This window comes from Anas acuta, chromosome 13 (genome assembly GCF_963932015.1).
Source record: "Anas acuta chromosome 13, bAnaAcu1.1, whole genome shotgun sequence".
Lineage (NCBI taxonomy): Eukaryota > Metazoa > Chordata > Aves > Anseriformes > Anatidae > Anas > Anas acuta.
In genome coordinates this window covers 4,640,656-4,659,396 of record NC_088991.1, presented here as the reverse complement: position 1 = coordinate 4,659,396, position 18,741 = coordinate 4,640,656, and the positions used below count along the sequence as shown (strand labels likewise).

The 18,741-nt window shown below is 42.7% G+C and overlaps 1 protein-coding gene across 1 annotated transcript in view; it reads right to left on the bottom strand.

The window, feature by feature from the left end:
- Positions 1 to 9,046, bottom strand: part of ABCB7 (ATP binding cassette subfamily B member 7) — a 40,837-nt gene extending 31,791 nt beyond the window's left edge. Inside the window, exon 1 of the mRNA XM_068696718.1 lies at positions 8,843 to 9,046. Coding sequence (XP_068552819.1) covers positions 8,843 to 9,010 — 168 coding nt within the window. The 5' untranslated portion in view covers positions 9,011 to 9,046. The remainder of the gene's footprint in view (positions 1 to 8,842) is intronic.
- Positions 9,047 to 18,741: the final 9,695 nt, after the last annotated feature.

The window sequence follows — 18,741 nt, the reverse complement described above, 5'->3', positions numbered from 1 at the left end:
CAACTGACCACCAAAAAAAGCAAACTGGTGGGGAGCGGGTGTAAACTGTATCACATTCACCCATTAAAAATGCTAAATGACAATGAATCTTTCCCTTCCCTAAAGCCCACAGACTTTATTTCTTTTGTATCACGCAAGCTCCAAAGTTTTCCTTCTCATCTTTATCTTCTCCCAGGTTGTCTTCTGATTTCTTTCAAATATTCTTTTGTTCTATTTTTCATAATGACTTGTTATTCTGACGCTCACAGGTTCTGCCACCTTCAATCCCTCCCAGCTCAGCCGCTACCACGCCTGCCCAGCGGACCACAAGGCTAATCAAAGCTGCAGCTCCTCGCCAGCAGGCATCAGCACCACCAGAGGCAGCACCACAGCTGTCTGCGAGCATCAGGCGGGCAGGGTACAAGACACCAACATCCACACAGCCATCGATGCGTCGTTACTGGGTGTGCTGCGAGGCACCAGCTATCGCATGCTTTACACGGCACATCAAAAGCAATTTGTTTTCTCTAAGTGTCTAAGGAGCATTTATCTTCCCTAGGTGGACCAGCTGCAGTGCTTCCCCAGTGGCGAACCAGTTACCTCTTTCGGTTACAGTGCTGGCTCCACATCCTTGACACATTCAACATTTAATCTTGTACTGCTCCGCTCCAATATTACGTAGTGTGAGCACGAACACTGAGCAAAATAGCACAGAACTGCTCATCACCCCCAAGGCACTGGACAAATGTCCAAAAGGTGTTAAAAGTAACAAAAGCACCTTGCTCACAAAGGATATTTTTAACCTTGGCAAGTAGCAGCACTGCCATGTGTTTTATACCTTGCCTTAAGACATTCCTTTGCTCCTGTCCTAAGCCTCACACCAGAATTCATTTTTCAGGAAATGAAGACAGTTCCCCCAGAAGTCACCACCTAGGACATGCTCATTTCAAACGCTCCAGTTCTGTGACAGCACAGGCAGAGGAAGAGTAAACGTTAGCACTACACGCTGCACGCTTAATAGAGTGCACTGGCCTGGGTCAGCCGTCCTGATGCTGCCAAGACCTGAGCTGAATTAAGGAGGTGCAGCTCCTCGGAGATAATCTTCAGTTAGATAAGCTTCAGTGTCGTGTCAACAGGGGGGATTCCATCTAAACCAATGCACTCTGGATGAATGGTGACAGCTTCATAAACAGAAAATATAATGGAAAGGGACAAGGACTTCCGAGAGGCCTCATTACGTCCCAAGTTCCTGCAAATTAATCTGTTGTGAAGGCACAGTTACTTTGGATAAAAGCTCCCACCAACACGCAAGAAGAGGATTAAGCACTCCTTGCAGCAAGCACTACAGTGGCACCTGGGAACAACCCAGAGTCTAACACCAAATTAAGCTGTAGGACCAGCACAAAAGCAGCGGCACTCCCTAATTCAGCAGGGGCAATTATGTCACTACAGCTCCTCCTGCCTCCCCAGCCACAGGCAGACACCGAACTACAACAGCCTACAATTTATCACGGAGCTGTGGTCGGGGCTGAGAGGCTCACTACAGTTATCCAGCTCCTGCCTCCTACGGAGGAGCGTGCAGCGTGCTGAAAGCCTTGGTGCCTTTACGCCAACGTTTACACTTCAGACACGTGATGCCGATAACGGGCTGCTGAGACACCACGCCAAAGAGGTTTCGGGTCTGGTGATCCAACTGCTCAGTGCTTTGGCTTCTCCCAAGACACAGCTGGAACCTCTCCTGGGCAGCACCATCCCGTCCCGCTCAGCTTTGCGAGAACAAGAATATATTGATCTCAAGTATTATAAAGGTTGAAGCACAGGTAGCTAACTCGGAGTGTATTTGTCTTTGTTGGATATTCCCAGTACATGAGAGCAGACAACCAATGCTCCAACAGCTATCGGAAAGGAACTATGCACTGTTCTTCAAGAACGTACTCATAGGTCACACCAAAAATGTTTTACTAATAACTTAAATCCTCTGGCAAAGCCCACACATCTCCTCCTGACTGAAGAACAAGAGAAACATCCCAGAAACAAGTTCCACTGACACACCCACAGACCCAGGCTCAGTTACTGCATTGGACAGCCTATTTCATTGACTGAACCTACAAACCCTCACAGGGGTAAGACATGGACATAGCGAAAAGGACACATGATTTGCACAAGCTACGCAGGGAAACAGAAGATTTTATTGTTGGTCTTGTGCCTGGAAGACTGGAGGCTTCTGCTTTCCTCCCAAGCTCCTGTTAAAAACCAAGTCCCAGCAAAGAAACCAGGAATTCAACTCTGACGAGGCGAGCAGCTCGCTGCACTGGTAAGGCTTCCAGGCATCACAGAACAACCAGAAAAACCCACAGCAGCAGGACTGCCGCACTCCACACATCCCACAAGCAGACCTGGGGCTCCACCATCCCTCACTGCAACTCTTCCTAACAGAGCTGGGCTCTAGGAGAGCCCCCCTCGGACCTTACTGCAGCAGAGCTGCACTAGCAGGCTCCTCTTCTGCAGCCTGAGTGCTGTTTATTCCAGAATTGAAGGAATTCTTCAGGGAACATTCATTCTGGCTTTTCCTACCTTCTGAAGGGCTCACTGTGCACTGTTATGTTCTTCTAATGTATTTTTGGATGAACCTACGTACTCCCAAGGATGAAACAGATGTCAGGTGCTGACTGCACGTGGAAGTCACATTGCTGAAGTGCCGTGACTGCTGGTGGTAGTTGAAACGCTACCGACACAAACAAACAACAGGGATTAAACACATTTGCACAAGGTCAAGTCCACACTCCGAAGCTTCTCTGTGCAGCACACAACGTACCTTTGGTGAAAGGTGAAAATAGGTGAAAATACCCTGGTAGGCAGAACACACTACCCTGACAAGCATAAACCAACCGTACCGACCCAAGCAATACAAGCTTCACGGCAGTTACATTTAACCACGTGCAGGTGCTCTGTAGGCAAATCCAGAACAAATGAAACCAAGAGTATCACAAAAAATACCTAAAGTTTCCCCGTAACATCATCTTGCTAATACACACTTGCATTCAGGTTCTTCTGGCGAAGCCCACCCCAGTGGCAGGAAGAAAACCCACCCAGCACCACCCCGTGCAGCCCAACAAACACCACTGCAACTTCCACTGCAGCGAGTGCTGCTCGCCCCGTGCCCCCCAGCACTCCCCAGACGAGTTTCGGATCCCGTTCCCATATTTCCATCTGCTCTGCTCCATTATACAGCCTTCCTCGCAACAATTCTCAGTATAATTAGATGTCTGATGCTTTTATGGGTAGAAATATGGGATTGTTGATCTGCTCAGCAGCAATATTTCCCCTATAAAGGGAATTTGAAAATACAATGAATTTCAACTACTCAGTGTTCTAGGCATATATCTGTGAGTAAAGAGACTACTAAAAAGGTCTTACAACGAAGCCAAGGCTACTGGAAATTAATTTCAAGTCTTGCCATATATATATTTTAACTATGATATGCACCCTGCTCAACAGAAGACGGAGACAGTTGAGTAATCAAACATCAAACTGCTCAGCTACACCAGCAGAACATCTAGAGAAGTGAATTTAGCAATGCACACAGACACGTGAAACGACGCCCAGGCAACGAGCAGCAGTATAATTTTCCAAGACAGAGCAGGCTGCACATAAATTAGTAAATTTATCCAAAGTACCCGAAGCTTCTCTTACAACTACTTCCAGAGCATGGGATATTACTAACTTATGCACAAGAACGTGCTTTATCACACCCCATGTGGCAGCTGGAAGGCCAAGATAATGCAAGGAGAAAAAAAAAAAAAGAGGTCTGTTCTACCTTTTGCCGTTACACTTCACAATAGCTTACAAAGTCCTGCTTTTTGTAACTGCTGAAGTCATGGCTGAAAGCAAGCTCTCGGTGTAGTTCTTGGTTTATGCAGATTCATAGTAAAATAATTATCCTTATTTGAATACCGTTGGGCCTTTCCAGTCAAATGCTCGTTTCCCCCATTTAAGCTTTATTTAAACATGATTTCTCATTGCTTTTATTTTGGATGCAGGCAAGCCAACCTATAAAAAACACCCCCCCAAAGAAAAAAACGAAAAAAAAACACAAAGAGACCATAAAGCTTCCTAGAAGGCACGAGAGTCACGTCTGGTTATTTCCCAAAGCTCACCAGGCAGACTGTACCCGATACGGCCACCTTCTCCATCACTACCCAGCAGAGATCCTAAATTCACAGGGAGCTCTGACGCAATGAACCCCTGCCTGCTGGGGCAGGGTGAGGTGAAGGAGCTACGTTCATGGAAATACAAACTGATCTCAACATCAGGAAATGTTGTCGGATCACAGCTCCACAGCTTTTACAATACCTGTTGTGCCCTTCCACAAATGCAGCTAGTTTCCTCTCCAGGATACAAGTGTTACACGTGTTACACGTCCTATTGCTCAGAAAAACAAAGCTGATCAAACCACTGAAAAACGCACATGTGAGGGAAGAAAGACACGGATTATCATCTGTAACACAACAGCATCCAAACAGCTCCACTCCGCTTGAATCTCATTGCAGTAAGCGCCACAGAGAATACTTAATGCTGTCTGGCTCTTAAAAGGAAAACAAAAAACACTCATCGGATGGATGCAAAGTAGAGTGGAAACATGATCAGATGACACTGAAGTGTTTTAATTCCACCATTCTTAGAAAGACCAGTTAACTTTTCTTTATGATCCTATTTCTCCAGAACTTTTTCCTGCCTTTAACCATTTTTCTCATGACTTAACGCCACGTCTACAGCGTTTACCAGCCTGAGCTGCGAAAGGCACGAACCTTGAGAGACACGGCTGTGCTGCCATGGCCCTCTGCTATTTGTGTAGTTACACCACTGAAGGCAGAAGCGCAGCCGTGAGGTTTGTTGTACTCACAAGAAGTGGTTTCACAGCGGCGCTGAAAAGCACCGCGCTGCTGGTGGAACTGCCCCACACCAGGTGCTCCCTCCTAGTAAAACACGAGGTATTTGGGAACATCTGGGGGACAATGCAGCATTAAAGCCAGATATCAGGACCTCACAGGTGGCTGGGTCCTGCCAGTCTTCCCTATCACGGGATATTAAAAGGCTGGATCGTCAGCATTTTTTCCCCACACTTGGTGCCCTCTGATCTATTCAACCAGCTAGTGCAAGGTCTACTCCACACCCGATCCCTGGAACAGAGCAGTAAATGTCACACAAGAGCTCTTGCACACACTAAAGAACATATAGCAAGGCATGTAATGGAAACAACTGCATAAAAACCAGAAAAATGCGCTAAGCACCTCCTGCTTTCTTTGCCATTACTCCAGTATGCATGATTATAATTACAAAAGCCCAAACCTACAGTAAAATCTTTAAGTAACGCCGCAGTAACTAACAAGAGTAAATTGTAAATGGCCATAAAAACATCCCTACGCTAACGGAGGCTGTCGTCACCCAGCAGCCTGAAGATTTTCACAAAAACACACGCTGTATCCACTGCTTTCATTAAGCCTTAAACCCAAGTGACTGCGAAACGTGCAGCTTAAGATCACAGCAAACAAACTTAAGTTGTTTCAAATGCAAAAAATTAAAGTTCTGGCTCTTTCTGTTTTTAATAACAGGAAAGCTTTCAGAACAAGCCCATTAAAAAGACTTACAGTTATCATTAGGGCCTAAATGCAGAGAAACAATTAAATAGCTGCAACTCTCATAGGATGCATTGACTTGCTCCCAGAAGTTTTTTTTACGTGCTGAATTCCCTAATTGATAAAAGCCGGTGGCTTTCGGCTCTGACCTACAACCTGTTCAAGCTGACGGCCAACTTTTGGCAGTCACCTCAAGAAATTCCATGCCTGCACCAACAGAACTTGCTGCAAAAAAAAAAAAACTGGAATGACAGGACAGCACATCTTCTTTGGTCAGCAGATTAATAAAAGGTTAAACAGTGTTGTCAGCTTGTCACCACGTGTTGAAGGGCATCATAACCTAGAACTCCAGAGCACGCAGCTTGAGCCTCCTGCTAGACAATAATCAAATAAATTGATCTGGATTGCACACCACACAAAGTGTGCGGCCTTTTTGTCATAACGGGGCACAAAGAGCACCCCAATAGAGCTTGACACATAAGCAAAGTAAAAAAAATAATCACCAGATTGTGTATTAAAAAGAAAAAAAATAAATAAATGCCTAGTTTACCACTTTTTAACACAGAAACCCACAGAAACTAAAAGGTCAAATAGCTGAATGCGTCAATACACTGCAGGTACAGCCTGAGCTCCCTCGTTCAGGAAGTCCAGTGCAAATCAAGAAACATCAGGAGGAATTGACATTTCCACATGAAAATATTCAAAAGGAAAATAGGATTCAAATAAATACACATATCACCGTGCTTACATTGTTGGTTACTCACTAGACATTTGAAGTAAAACACTTGGTCTACATCACCTTCAACTCCCAGCTTCTTGTCTTCTACGGGTTTCAATACTAAAAGCCCTACCAATTTACTACTTCAGTCCTGCCCGTCTCTTCTTCCAAGTAACAGGAACTTGACTGTGACAGAATTCTGCCTGTCAGGGGCAATTAATAGTGAGAAAAATCTCAAATAATTTTCTTCAGACAGGATCTTCTGTGAAGCTCTTTTATTCACAATTGCAATGGCGGGCGGCCTGTCAATCAGGAGCACATCCCAGCAAACAAATCCTAACCTTTTATTCCCTATTACCCCACGTCTGATCACCTCCCCTGTTTCCTCACTGGCTGAGTACTGCAGGTTCACAAGCTACTCGACACTCCTCTATACCATGTACGTACAATTTTTCTTTTTTTTTTCAACCCTTTAATTTCTCCTTTCTTATGTTTTGAGAACTCATGATCTTTCTTTGACTGTTCTCACACTGCTCAGCCTGTTTTTCTCAAGCTTCTATCTTATTTTGGAAGAGTGAGGCCTTCCACTGTCCACTTATCTACTTAGCATTTCTCCTTATTATGACTACACAACTACCTTGGAATACAGAAAAGTAACTCTCTACTGCAGAAACACAACTTTGTCTCTCACATTATGACAGGTGACGACAAAAAGCCAGTCATAAAGAGCAGCGCGCTTGGAAGAAGAAAAAAGGCTTGATGTTATTATCAAACGAAAACAATAGCTGAGAGTTTATGGAAAGTTCGCTCATACAAATTTCGAGACGCACTTCCTTCTCTCCCTGAGAGATGCAAATAAATTAGTGAAAGCTGGACCCATTCCGTTTGAGACACGCACTCCATTCTCTATTTGTAACCCAAAAAAATCATTCACTGGAACACGTTACAGCCTTCTGCTGCTGACAGCAGGAATCCTGGTTTGTACAGCAGTTACAACTGGCTGTCTAGAGCATGAATTTATAACGTCCAAAGACAACTGGGGCAATCTTTAATGCAACAATACAGTCAAATGTGAGTAGTCAAACACTCTGGCACTGCAGCACAACAGACAGTGTGTATTTACTGGTACTAGCACAACACAGCCACGCTTTCACTCAGGAAGTTACTATTAAGGTCCAAACAAAGAGGATGGAAATTGTTTAGGTTCAGAGGATGATCTGATGCTCAGATTTAACCTATTTCCTGCGCTGGTAGCAAGCTACAGACTGCTTTATGTTTTTAAATTTATACTATTAGAAGCGTGGGAACAGCATTGCTGCCCACACGTTCACAAACAGATGGAGATAAGAAAGGAAAAAGGGGGGTAACACAGAGACTGCTCAAAAACATAGAAAAGGGGAAAAAAAGCAGATGAACTCAAACTGTGTGCACTCCATCATCTGCAAATGAGCAGTTCACTAAGAAACGACTTCCTCAGCGCGGATCTTGTAGTCCCAGGGTTAAATGCTGAAGCTACTTTAAAAGGTATCTGACCACAATGCTGAGGTGAAACTCAAAAGCAACACTTCACGTTTCCAATTCACCACCACCAGCAACTTCCCTACGCAGAGAGGCTGAGCACGGGAACAGCTGATCCCCACCAAGCAAGTTGCACAACATCTGGCAAGGAGAGGCCATAAAACGTGCGGCTTTAGGAAGTCAGCTGGAGGAAGGAAGCCCTTCCAGCTGCAGGCTCTCAGGATCTAACAGCAAGGAGGAGCACGGGCAGGGGACCAGCTATGTCCCTGTGTGATGAGCTGCTGCCAGTCCCAAAAAACCTGCTGCCTAGTAGAAGTGGCTAACACAACCCTTATTTTAGGGCCCAACCGTGCGCTGTGCAGCTAAACCACAAGCCAGGCAGGGGAACCTACAGCTGCTCAAACCTGGGGCAATTCCACGTGGTTTGAGGCAGTTCAGGGGCCAAGGCACGGCGCTGGGACACGTTATGCAGATGCATCCCAAAGGGATGGAAGAAGCTTATTTAACAGCACCCTCAGGGTCCTTCCTTCCTCCACGTAACGGCACAATCATCTGTCAGCACAGCCCTGGCCACCACAGCCCACCCACACAGGTACTTTCCGAGTGCCTGTCTGCAAAAACCGAACCCAAGCTCCCAGGGACGCAGAACCCCCGGCCGGACAGGAGCACAGCACCTGACTCCCAGCCTGAAGCCCAAACCCACCCAAAACCACCTCGCCACCTCCCTCAGAGCCCCCCACACCTCTCGGAGCCCCCCTCAGCCCCACACCGGCCCTCTCAGCACCCCCCACAGCCCCTCACCGTCCCCCTCAGCCCCTTAGTGCCCCCCATAGCCCCTCACCATCCCCTATAGCCCCTTAATGCCCCCCATATCCCCTCACCGTTCCCTATAGCCCCTCAGCTCCCCCCTCAGCCCCTCACCGTCCCCCACAGCCCCTCAGCTCGCCCCTCAGCGCCCCCCGGCCCCCCACCGCCCGCCTTCCCCACGCACCTCGCCTCCCCCCGGGGCTCCCCGGGCCCGCTGCCGCCCCCTCCCCACCGCCCAGCCGTGCGAGCAAGCGGCAGCGGGCAGGGGCCGCAGCAGGGCGAGGGCGAGGAGCAGGCGCCGCCGTCGTGAGGCGGCCGCCGCCAAGCTCGGCGCGGCGCCCAGCAGCGCCATCTTGGGCGGGAGGCAGCGCAAGGCCTTGTGGGGCGGCGGCGGACCGAGGGGAGGGGGAGGAGGGAGGGAGGGGCGGGTCGCCATGGCAACGCGCGGCCTGGTCGGGGGAGGGCCTGACCAGGAGATAACTTGTTAATTGCGCTTAGTTAAATGATGCTACAGCTGCCTCCACGCGATGGGAAAGTTCAGTCTTGTGGCTGGATGCTGAAAATAAAGTTCTGTCATTCACTTCATGCTAAAAAATTAAAAAACAAACAAAAACAAACACCAGAAGACTGGTGAAGAGGAGGAGATTCATTTTCAAAAGGAGATTAAAAGTGCTAAATACTTTCAGCTTGGCTTACAGATAATTGTGGGTTTAATATTTCCAATGCCATAAACATTTAAGAGGATGAGAAATTATTGGCGATACAAGGAAGGAGTGCTGGAAGGAAAAGGATCAAATTAAATATAGGAAAGTTAAAGATAACTATCTGTCAAATCATTGTCATAATGGAAATGTGACAGGCAAAAACAAACAAACAAACAAAAACCACATAATATGGTAGTCAACAGCCCCTCATTTATGATATTTAGAATTAAAATGGCTAAGAAGTGAGAAAGCAATCAGAACTGAAAAGTCTGGCATATACATAAATGTATGTACCTAACTATACATATAAAATGACTACTCAATAGAAAATTGTGTAGTTAATATTTTTAGTATTCTATCTTTATGAACTAAGCATGCAGATTTATAAATTCCATTTTATGTGGTAATGCATATATTTTTCTTTACTTTTAAGGCTGGTAAGGTACTTAATATTTTTGAAAGTATTTTCCCTGCATGTTTTTTTGCCTTTACCTGCTCTTCCTGCCTTTACAACTCTCCAAGGCTGTTGGTTTTGAATTCCTCCCCCTACTGTTTTAGTCTTTTTAGCAGTTCTGCTCTTCCAACTCTGTGTCTCTGAACCCAGTAATGATGACTGCTATCTGCACAAGGCACTCACTGCACAAACCCCCAGAGAAACAGAAAGAAGAGGCCATATACTTTAGTGATGGGAAACATCTCAAAGTAATCTAACCAGGATAACAAAGCTCATGATGTAGACACAGAAAACTAACTGAAGAGATTTTATAAACTTAAACTGTTCAAAGGAGCTTGCTATTAAAAAAGTAAGCTTTTTTTTTTTTTTTTTTTTTTTTTTTTTTAAGTTTAGTTACAGAAGCAGAAGATTTCCTTGTATAACTCAGACAAAAAAATCGATGCCTGGCCCAGAGTTTGCAGTCAGAATAAATGACAGAAAAAGCTCAGTAGAAGAAATGGAAGCTACGAGAATGGCAATAACTCACCACAGAGGAGAATTGTGAATAGAATCCTAAAAGATAGCTGAAGTTTTTCTACACTACTTTCCAAAGCACCATAAAATGTTATGTTGCTAATATTAAAATTCTAAAATAATAAATGCCAAAATACTGCGGCAAACTAATACCACGCTAATCTGAGAGGTGTACTTGTGTATACTCTGTAGCATGGCCACCCGTCTTTCCATGAATGGTGTAGACAGCAAACCAGGTCTTGAGAACACTTTCACTCTACCGTGACACACTGTACAGCTGTATCAGGGATGTCTCAGTATCCCTAACAGCAAACTGAAGATAAAACAAATGAAGACACCGCTGACATACCGGGTGTTGGCATGAAGACTAATTTGTTAATGTTTTCTCAACACTTTGAAAGCATCATCTGGCTAATAAATAAGTACTAACATAAGCGAGTACTTAGGTTTTTCCTGTAAGAATCATACATCAGGGTATAGTGCAGAACCGCAAAAACTCTGCTGTGGAAGTATTACATGCCTCATAAAAATCTAGGCATTTCAGAAGCAATAAACCAGAATTAATTTATTTATTTCAAAATAGATGAACAGGAGGGGAAATATAGTCAGAATGGACGAAAAATGACATTTGCAGACGGATGCGAACTGTGAAATACAGTGAGGGAATGAACTGCAATAAAACAAGGTTTTATAAGAAGCTGTAAAATTGGTTCAGATGATTCCCACAGGTATATTGATTCAGACCTTTTGAAGCACCTGTTGTTATCCCAGAATCCTCAAAGCCAAAGTTGATATCATTCCTTATAAGCTCATTCTCATCCTGGACGTGTTTGATTATGACTGTGTTTAATCCTGATCAAGAAATAGTAACAAGCCGCATGCTTATTTATAGTCTCGGAAAAAGCAGAGTTGGCAATATGCATGCTTATATGAAAAGAGTTTCACTGTGTGAAGAATGAAGCCAAATGGAGGGAATATTGCTAATAGGTAGACTATAGGGTTGCGACTTCTTTCTGCTGACATACCAGAACAATTAAGAAATCCCATTTATTGTACAGGCAGAAGATAGCTCCAGCTTACTGCATCCAAGGATAAAAGCATTTCTAAAGATAGATTAAGGTGCACTAAACCCTAAGGAGAGTGTTAAAATGAGTTAAGAATCCAAAATTACGAATTACGGGAAATTCTTGGAAAGGTCTGAATGAAAATCTGGGGACAGCTTGGATAAGTATGTCCCAACTGAAGCTCCCCTTTGGTGAAAGCTAAACCCAGGACAAGCATTTCACTTATGGATCTCAGCCACAAAGCTATGACACCATCTGTCAGCTGGATAGCTGGAGGAAGCGGAGAAAAGCTCAGAGCTGATCTGAAGCATAGCTAGATAAAAGCATGTTCTTAATATATTGCTTCCTGCCTGCCTCTAAATATAGGAGCTGTGTTGTTAATATATGGACTTCCATATGCAGTTTCTTCCTTCATTTTTACCTTCTCTTCATATTGCCTTAGGGGTGGTTTCAATGTATTTGGCAAACAGTAAGGTGGTTCCCAGGTAAGGGCACGATATGGTGGTCCTCGAGTCCGCCTGAGTGCTCTATTGCACAGTGCCTGGAGCGACTTCCAGCTCTTACAGGCAGCTACAACACTATGGGCACATCGCTACGAAGCTTCACAAAGCAGTTTGGGAGCTGGTAATAGGTGTCGATGTGGAAGAGACGTCTTTCTGTGATTAAATTCAGTGGAAGCTCATTAGCATTCAGCAAGGCAACTGAGATGGTGCCTGCACGCTGAGGGATCACAGCAAATCTGAACCAATTGAGAATTAGTGAAACTGCAGAGGGTAAAACTCATTATTTACAACTGGACTTCTAGCACTTTTGTATAATGAACTATTGCACTAGTAATGAGTGGACTTACTCTTTCAGACAAGAGATGCACCTTTTGTCATATGCCCGACCATCTTTCAGTTTTGCAGTCTTAAACTGACACACTTTTGCTCTTTGTTCAGGTTCACCCTGAAGAGCCCTCAAAACTTCCAGTTACTTCTGATGTGTGGCCGTTCTTCAAGCATTCCAGTCCCTCAATAAAAAGAAACCTAAACTACACTGCAGCAGGATATTAAAGCTCTCTAGCATTATGCCCTCAAATGCCTGAGTTCTCTGTTTCCTAAGGGTGGCAGCTCTGGCCTCATTTAGATCCTTGCAGCTTTGACAGCTTGGCACACGTACATGAAATGTCTTAGCCATGTAAGTGGAATAAAACTATCTATAAAAATCCGTCAACGCTACGCTCGCAGGAGATTTGCACTACGGCAGAGAAGTACTTGAAGTGGAATATGCATGGTGGTGAAATCCTGAGATTTACATATAAAATATCAGAATCGTGAATATGCACAAGTGCAGTGGTTAAGCTTATGGCTTACGATCAAAACACTGGAGTCGGCTACACTCTGTCAGTTATGTACAGGGAACTGTTAACAAATGGTAGTTAGAATTTAAAACCTCTAATAAAGTCTAAATAATAAAACAGGTTTCAGATACTTTTTCCTCTTTAAAGGTGTTTAATACGATTACAACATTGGAATAAACTTCACTTATATTGACAAGTACTTATTTCTTCCAGCTGTAATAAAGCGGGGCGCAATTTCATAAAGACTATTTATTGAGCTAAGATGTGTAATTATTAAATGGTCCTATAAAATGGGTGGAATCAACACTGAATGCTAAACAATCCACATGCCACGGGGAGACTGACACCTGTATTTCAAATGGGAACATTGATGATTCCACTTACAGCATGCATCCGACTAAATGAAAGTGTCCCCAGAATTGTGGAAATCAAACTGAAAGCAGAAGTCAGGCTAGAGGTTATAGAAAAGTGACAATACCCTACTCAGTCATAATTTGTAATCAACAATATGAGAAGGTAAAGAACACAAGGAGGGGAGTGCTTCACTGAAGTATATTAAGAGAAAATTAATGGGAAGAAATATGAGAAAAAAAAATGGGAAAATGGGACAAGTTTGTGAGGGGAAGAAAAGAGAAACCTTCCCTCAGACTGACATAAAATTAGGTTTGTGCTGAAAGGTGCAGTCCTGATTTGGAGATACTGTTACACTTATTTCTTGAAAAATATTAACTCCTATTATTCCTAAGACCTTACCTTTAAGCAGCTACACACACATTTGAGGTGCAGTGTGAATTACATTTTGCAGACCAATAACGAGTGTAAATGAACTATATACTGACAGGTATGATTGCATTACAAAATTGTCTTTTAGGCTTTCTTCTTAAAAATATGATTTTGTTAACATCACTACACAGACTCAAGCACAAAAACAGATTTTCCACGATGACTTCTCCTGTGTTTTGTAATGGCAAGCAGCTCACATGTTATATTAGTATATTGTTGGCTGTTTTACAAGTTATTTAAAACGTATCATATTATTTGTGTTACAAATATCACAGGGCTACAGAACTATCCAACATCCTAACTAGAATGCCAACCACTGAAAAAGATTGTTTAACTTCCCACTTAATATCCACAAACACCCTAATTACCAGTGACTAATGATTTGAAGTATTTCCATTTTTGTTGATTCAAACACTTGAACAGAGCTGGGTAGCATTAGCGCTATGCTAAGCATAAATCTCTTGAAAAATTGCACCCCATTACAATGTCTTGAAGACCGGCGAGAAAAAAATAACCCAACCAAAATTAGTAATTAAAAAAAATCCACATCTCAATGAAATATTATGAAGTCACACCGACAGCATATACAACATCATACATAATCAGCAGCATGGTATTTCTTTAATATTATGTGGCTGATGATGGTTTCAGCTTGCTAAGAGGCAATGAAGAATAATTTGATGACTCACTCATGTTTCTGAGGATTCCTTGAGCTTTAAATGCCTCAAGCATTAACAGCTTCATGATGTTGTTAGTAAAGAGGCTTACAAAGTAATACCATGAATTTTCCTCAAATAAGGATAGTTTGTTTATGCTTTCCTTCTGTTGTTCTTCAATAGTTTTTTTTTTTTAATAAGTAATATAGAACGGCTAATTATTTAAACATACACTGAGGATCAGCATCAATATATGAACATTATATACTGTATGAACCTAAAAATAAATTCTCCTGTTTGTTAGTACTGAAAGCAGTGACTAGAGCAGATGGCTAGTCTACAGTGTTAAATGAAAAAATGGAAGATAACACTCCATTTACTCTTAAATGATAGAACATGAAAATAATTTTTTTCATATCAGCACATTTTCCAATAGAGCCTCACTGAGAAAGGAATTGCAAATGTATGTAATGCAATGCATTGAAAAGTAATCAGAGCATTCATTTAACAGCAAACACTGAATTCATTACCAGCTTGATAAGAGACTCAGTCCTGCAACACATGCTAACATAACTGTATCTTTAAAGATATAATCTGCAACTGTGTTTTTGTATCAGCATGAGAGAGGATTTTTAAGCACAGATCTACAGGGAGGGGAAAAACACTCATTAAAGCTCTTGCATGAATTAGTCTCACCAGAAGGCAAATTCTTGTAATTGTCGCAGGGAATTTAATAGGGCTGTGGTGTCTATGGAATGCTGTATGAAAGCTGCTAATAAAGATCGAGGAGCGAATTAATTCATGCATTTAGCCAACAGCCAGCAGTGCTGGTTTGATGAGTACTAAGATGCTCTAATCCTTGCAGCTTCTGGGAAATTGCAGGGGCACCATCACACCCCTCAGCACATCCCATGTTAGGGGATTTCCAGGTGCTAAAGGTGTGTCTGGCAAAGGCTGTGGGGAATTCCAGCATTTCAGAGAGAGAAGGCAGCCAACTGATGCAAGCAAAAGCTGCCTATCAGCAAGGTCCACTGGGACCTACTGACACCTGAGGTAACAAACACTGATGGTTTATTTCCTCTTGAACATACCTAATGGCTTAAAAAAGAAAGGTGTTATTATCTTTGCTGTTTGTGCAGTCAGGATAAAATCGGACCTAAACTCAACAGGATGAACCCCATCACAGAACTATCCAGTAGATGGCAGTTAACATAACAAGTTCTGTGGAACCACAAACCTATCTGGGTACAACAGCACACTTTCTTATAGCTCAAGGAAAGAGCACCTGAACAGCTTAGGGCAGAAGCAAGATCCTGTATTGACACGAAGTCATAGTGGGAATGCCTGCAGGTTTTACAGACACCAGGTATGCTTGTGTTCAGCACGATCAGCGGCCCTGTTTGTGCGGAGGGCTGCAGAGGGCAGGATCACCAGAAGGATCACCAACAGGATCACCAGAAGGATCACCAGCAAGATCACCAGCATGACCTGGGAGGTGAGGACGGGGTTTGTTCAAGCCATAGGGAGCAAAGGCTGAGGGATGACGCAGTTGCTGTCTTCAGGTAGATAGTTTCCTATTTCTCAAGAAAGTGCTATTTCCCTTCCAATTTTTTATTTTTATCAGGGAACATAGAAATACAAAGTACTTTTATATTTCATGCTCCGTCAAATCCTTTCCTATCACTTTGATACCAAGTCCAACATCAGCACATGCAGAGTTGCGCACAAACCAGGTGACATTAAACTGGCCACATAAATTTAAAATAGGAACAACAGAAGTACACTTCCTATACAAGTATGATAATCACTGAGAAGAAAACATATACTTTCAGTCTACACTACACACTTTGTCCTTCCATACTAAGAAATGACTTTCAGAGACTAAGGGCGGTATTGGAGAAAACATTTAGAAGTATTGTTGCTGGTTTTGCCTATACCATAAATGAATTTGTCTTCTTAGCTCTCCCCATCTCTGTGTTATCTTTCTTCCCCTGCATTTAATATATTTTCTTGTCCCCAGGGGACTGGAAGTATTAACTTTAAATACGAAGCAGATAGTTAAAGTCTGATATATTGACATTAATTACTGGCCATGCAGTGTCACCTAATTAACAGTTTGAATTTTAGAAGTTTCAGTGCTTGGTTAAAAATAAGCATTCAGAGAACTGTAACTAGGATACAGTACAATTTACATGTGTTTGAAATTTAAGTCTTGACAGTTAACAAACCTAAAGTCAAAGAAAAAAAAACACAGCAAACTTGACCTGAGTGTATGAATGTCAAGAAGATGGAATGTAATATGTCAGCTTATTAATCCCATAAAACAGTCCTTTTATAAATAATACTGAGCCTGGTATACAACTCCTGATTTTCCTGGAAAATGCATAGAGCTTGTTTCTGCTTCAATGCCTAGACACATGCTGATTAAGTCAGGCTTCTGATTAAATAATCTCTGACTTCTACTAACATATGGCCTGGATAGCACCATATTACAACATGTCCCTCTCCACCTAAGAGAATTCAACTATTTTTCCTCTGAACTTCATTAGGCAGGGCAGGCACAGCACCGGGATCTTAGAAAATGCTTCCTCAGACAGCAGTGGTACAGGCACGTGAGGTTCTGGCCTAGAGGAGGCAGCAAAGGGATTAGCATCAAAAATTCTGCCAAGCTTCGACATGAACCCAATTGTGCATTTTCTCCCTAACGTGACACACTTGAAGTCGGTAACGAACTTCTCACTGAATTCAGCGTAAGTGTGATTGCCCTTTAATTGTTGCAGGTATCGTAGTTCACTTGCATTCTGGTACCAACTCAAGATCCTTCCTAGGAAGGAGGGAAAGCCAAGTGGGTCAGGTGTTTTAATAAACTATCATTAATCCTTGTTTTAACAAGTTTATGCATATTAATTTAGAGATAAAACACGCATAGTGAAAAGGACAAATGTTTAAGGTGTTAGAAATGTAGTTAGCATATATCTGATGGAAAGCTGCCATGATGCTCTGATAGGACACCGGCACAGAACCTGCCATCCTCTGAGCTTTATGGCACTAAAACGGGTTCTAGCACTCTGTGTCAGACACCTGTGCTGGTATTGGAGTCTCTGCAGTTATGATGCCCATGCTTTCAGACTAGTGGCCTGTCCTCCCAACTAGCTCTTGCCCATATCCTCATTCCACAAGTCATCATCTTGATAGTCTGTAGTTTCCCAACAGATATGCTCTTTAGTTAAGTAATAAAGCACAAAAAGTGTTAAAATTTGCCCCCAAGCATGTTGCAAAATGCTTCTTGCTCTGGCTCACCTTTTGTTTAGTGTCTCTGTGTTTTGCTAGCCTAGATGGTCTGCTACGAGACACTTCAGCAGCAATTCCTCTCAGTTTGATGGCAAATAGTGAAACCAGAGCACAGGAAATATTGCCATTTTTTTCGGTTTTGTCTCTAGAACAGCTGCTACAGATAAATTCTTCCCTCCTCCTCCCCTGTCAAACAGAATAAAAAAATTACATAAATTTCCCAAATATATATATATATATATATATCAAATGACAAAAGAGGATGTATTGTTTCTGAAGACTCACTTCTGGGAAAAAAAAAAAAAGAAGAAAAAAAAAGGAAGAAAGATTCACATAAATCTAACAATTGGGCCTTTGTATTCAGGAGAAATTCACAGCTACAGATTCAGACTTGGCTAAATCATACCTCTTCTCTGAACCTGCAACTATCCATTTCTACAATAGCTTCCCGTTTCCCATCCCTCAGTTTGTCTTTCAGCTTGTTATCTCTCTGGGGTGTTGCTCATCTTTAATAAAGTCAAAAGACTTACAGTCACCTCCTAGTGAAATGAACAGACTAATACTCCGATTCTCACAATTGAAAGTTTTGTCTGTAATTCAAGATTAGGTTCTGTTTTCGCACTGAATTTTGCTGATATTCAGAGAAACGCATTTGTAGGTACATTAGGCAAAAGTGAATATACATAAATGTTTATTGCAGCAGATGGCTACACAGACTGCTGCAGTCATTCCACCTTCTCATCAGTTTTGTCTTCTGTTCTCTCTGTGCTACATTTTTAAGTAAGCCACAATCCCACAGTAAGTTCTTGTTAAGTGTTGTTTTAACTCTGCAGAGTTCCTGCAGGTTTGGTTCTCAGTTAAATAGATTGACAAGTTAATTAAGATGTGCCAAGGCTTTGATTTTTTTTAAAATCCTCTTCTCCTAACAGACATCTGCCTACAAAATTACTGATATACATCCCTTAATTATTGCAGAATCAAAATGTGCAAGTCAAATGAAGGATGTGTGTTTGTGCCTCTTTGTTTAAGGCTCTGCCAGCACTTCCATTACCAGCCCCACTGTCAGGAGTTCACAAATTCATTGTTTAGAAAATATCCTGCCTGAAACTTTGCACGTGAAACATGAGCACAGCTGGTTTTTGCCCTACTGGAAAGTAGCTTACTAAGCCTAGGCTGAGTGTTTCTAGATGAAATGATGCAAACCATCATTTCTGTGTCAGCTTAGTTCAGAATTCCTCATAATTTTCCTCACTTATAAGAGGTCATAGGCAGTATA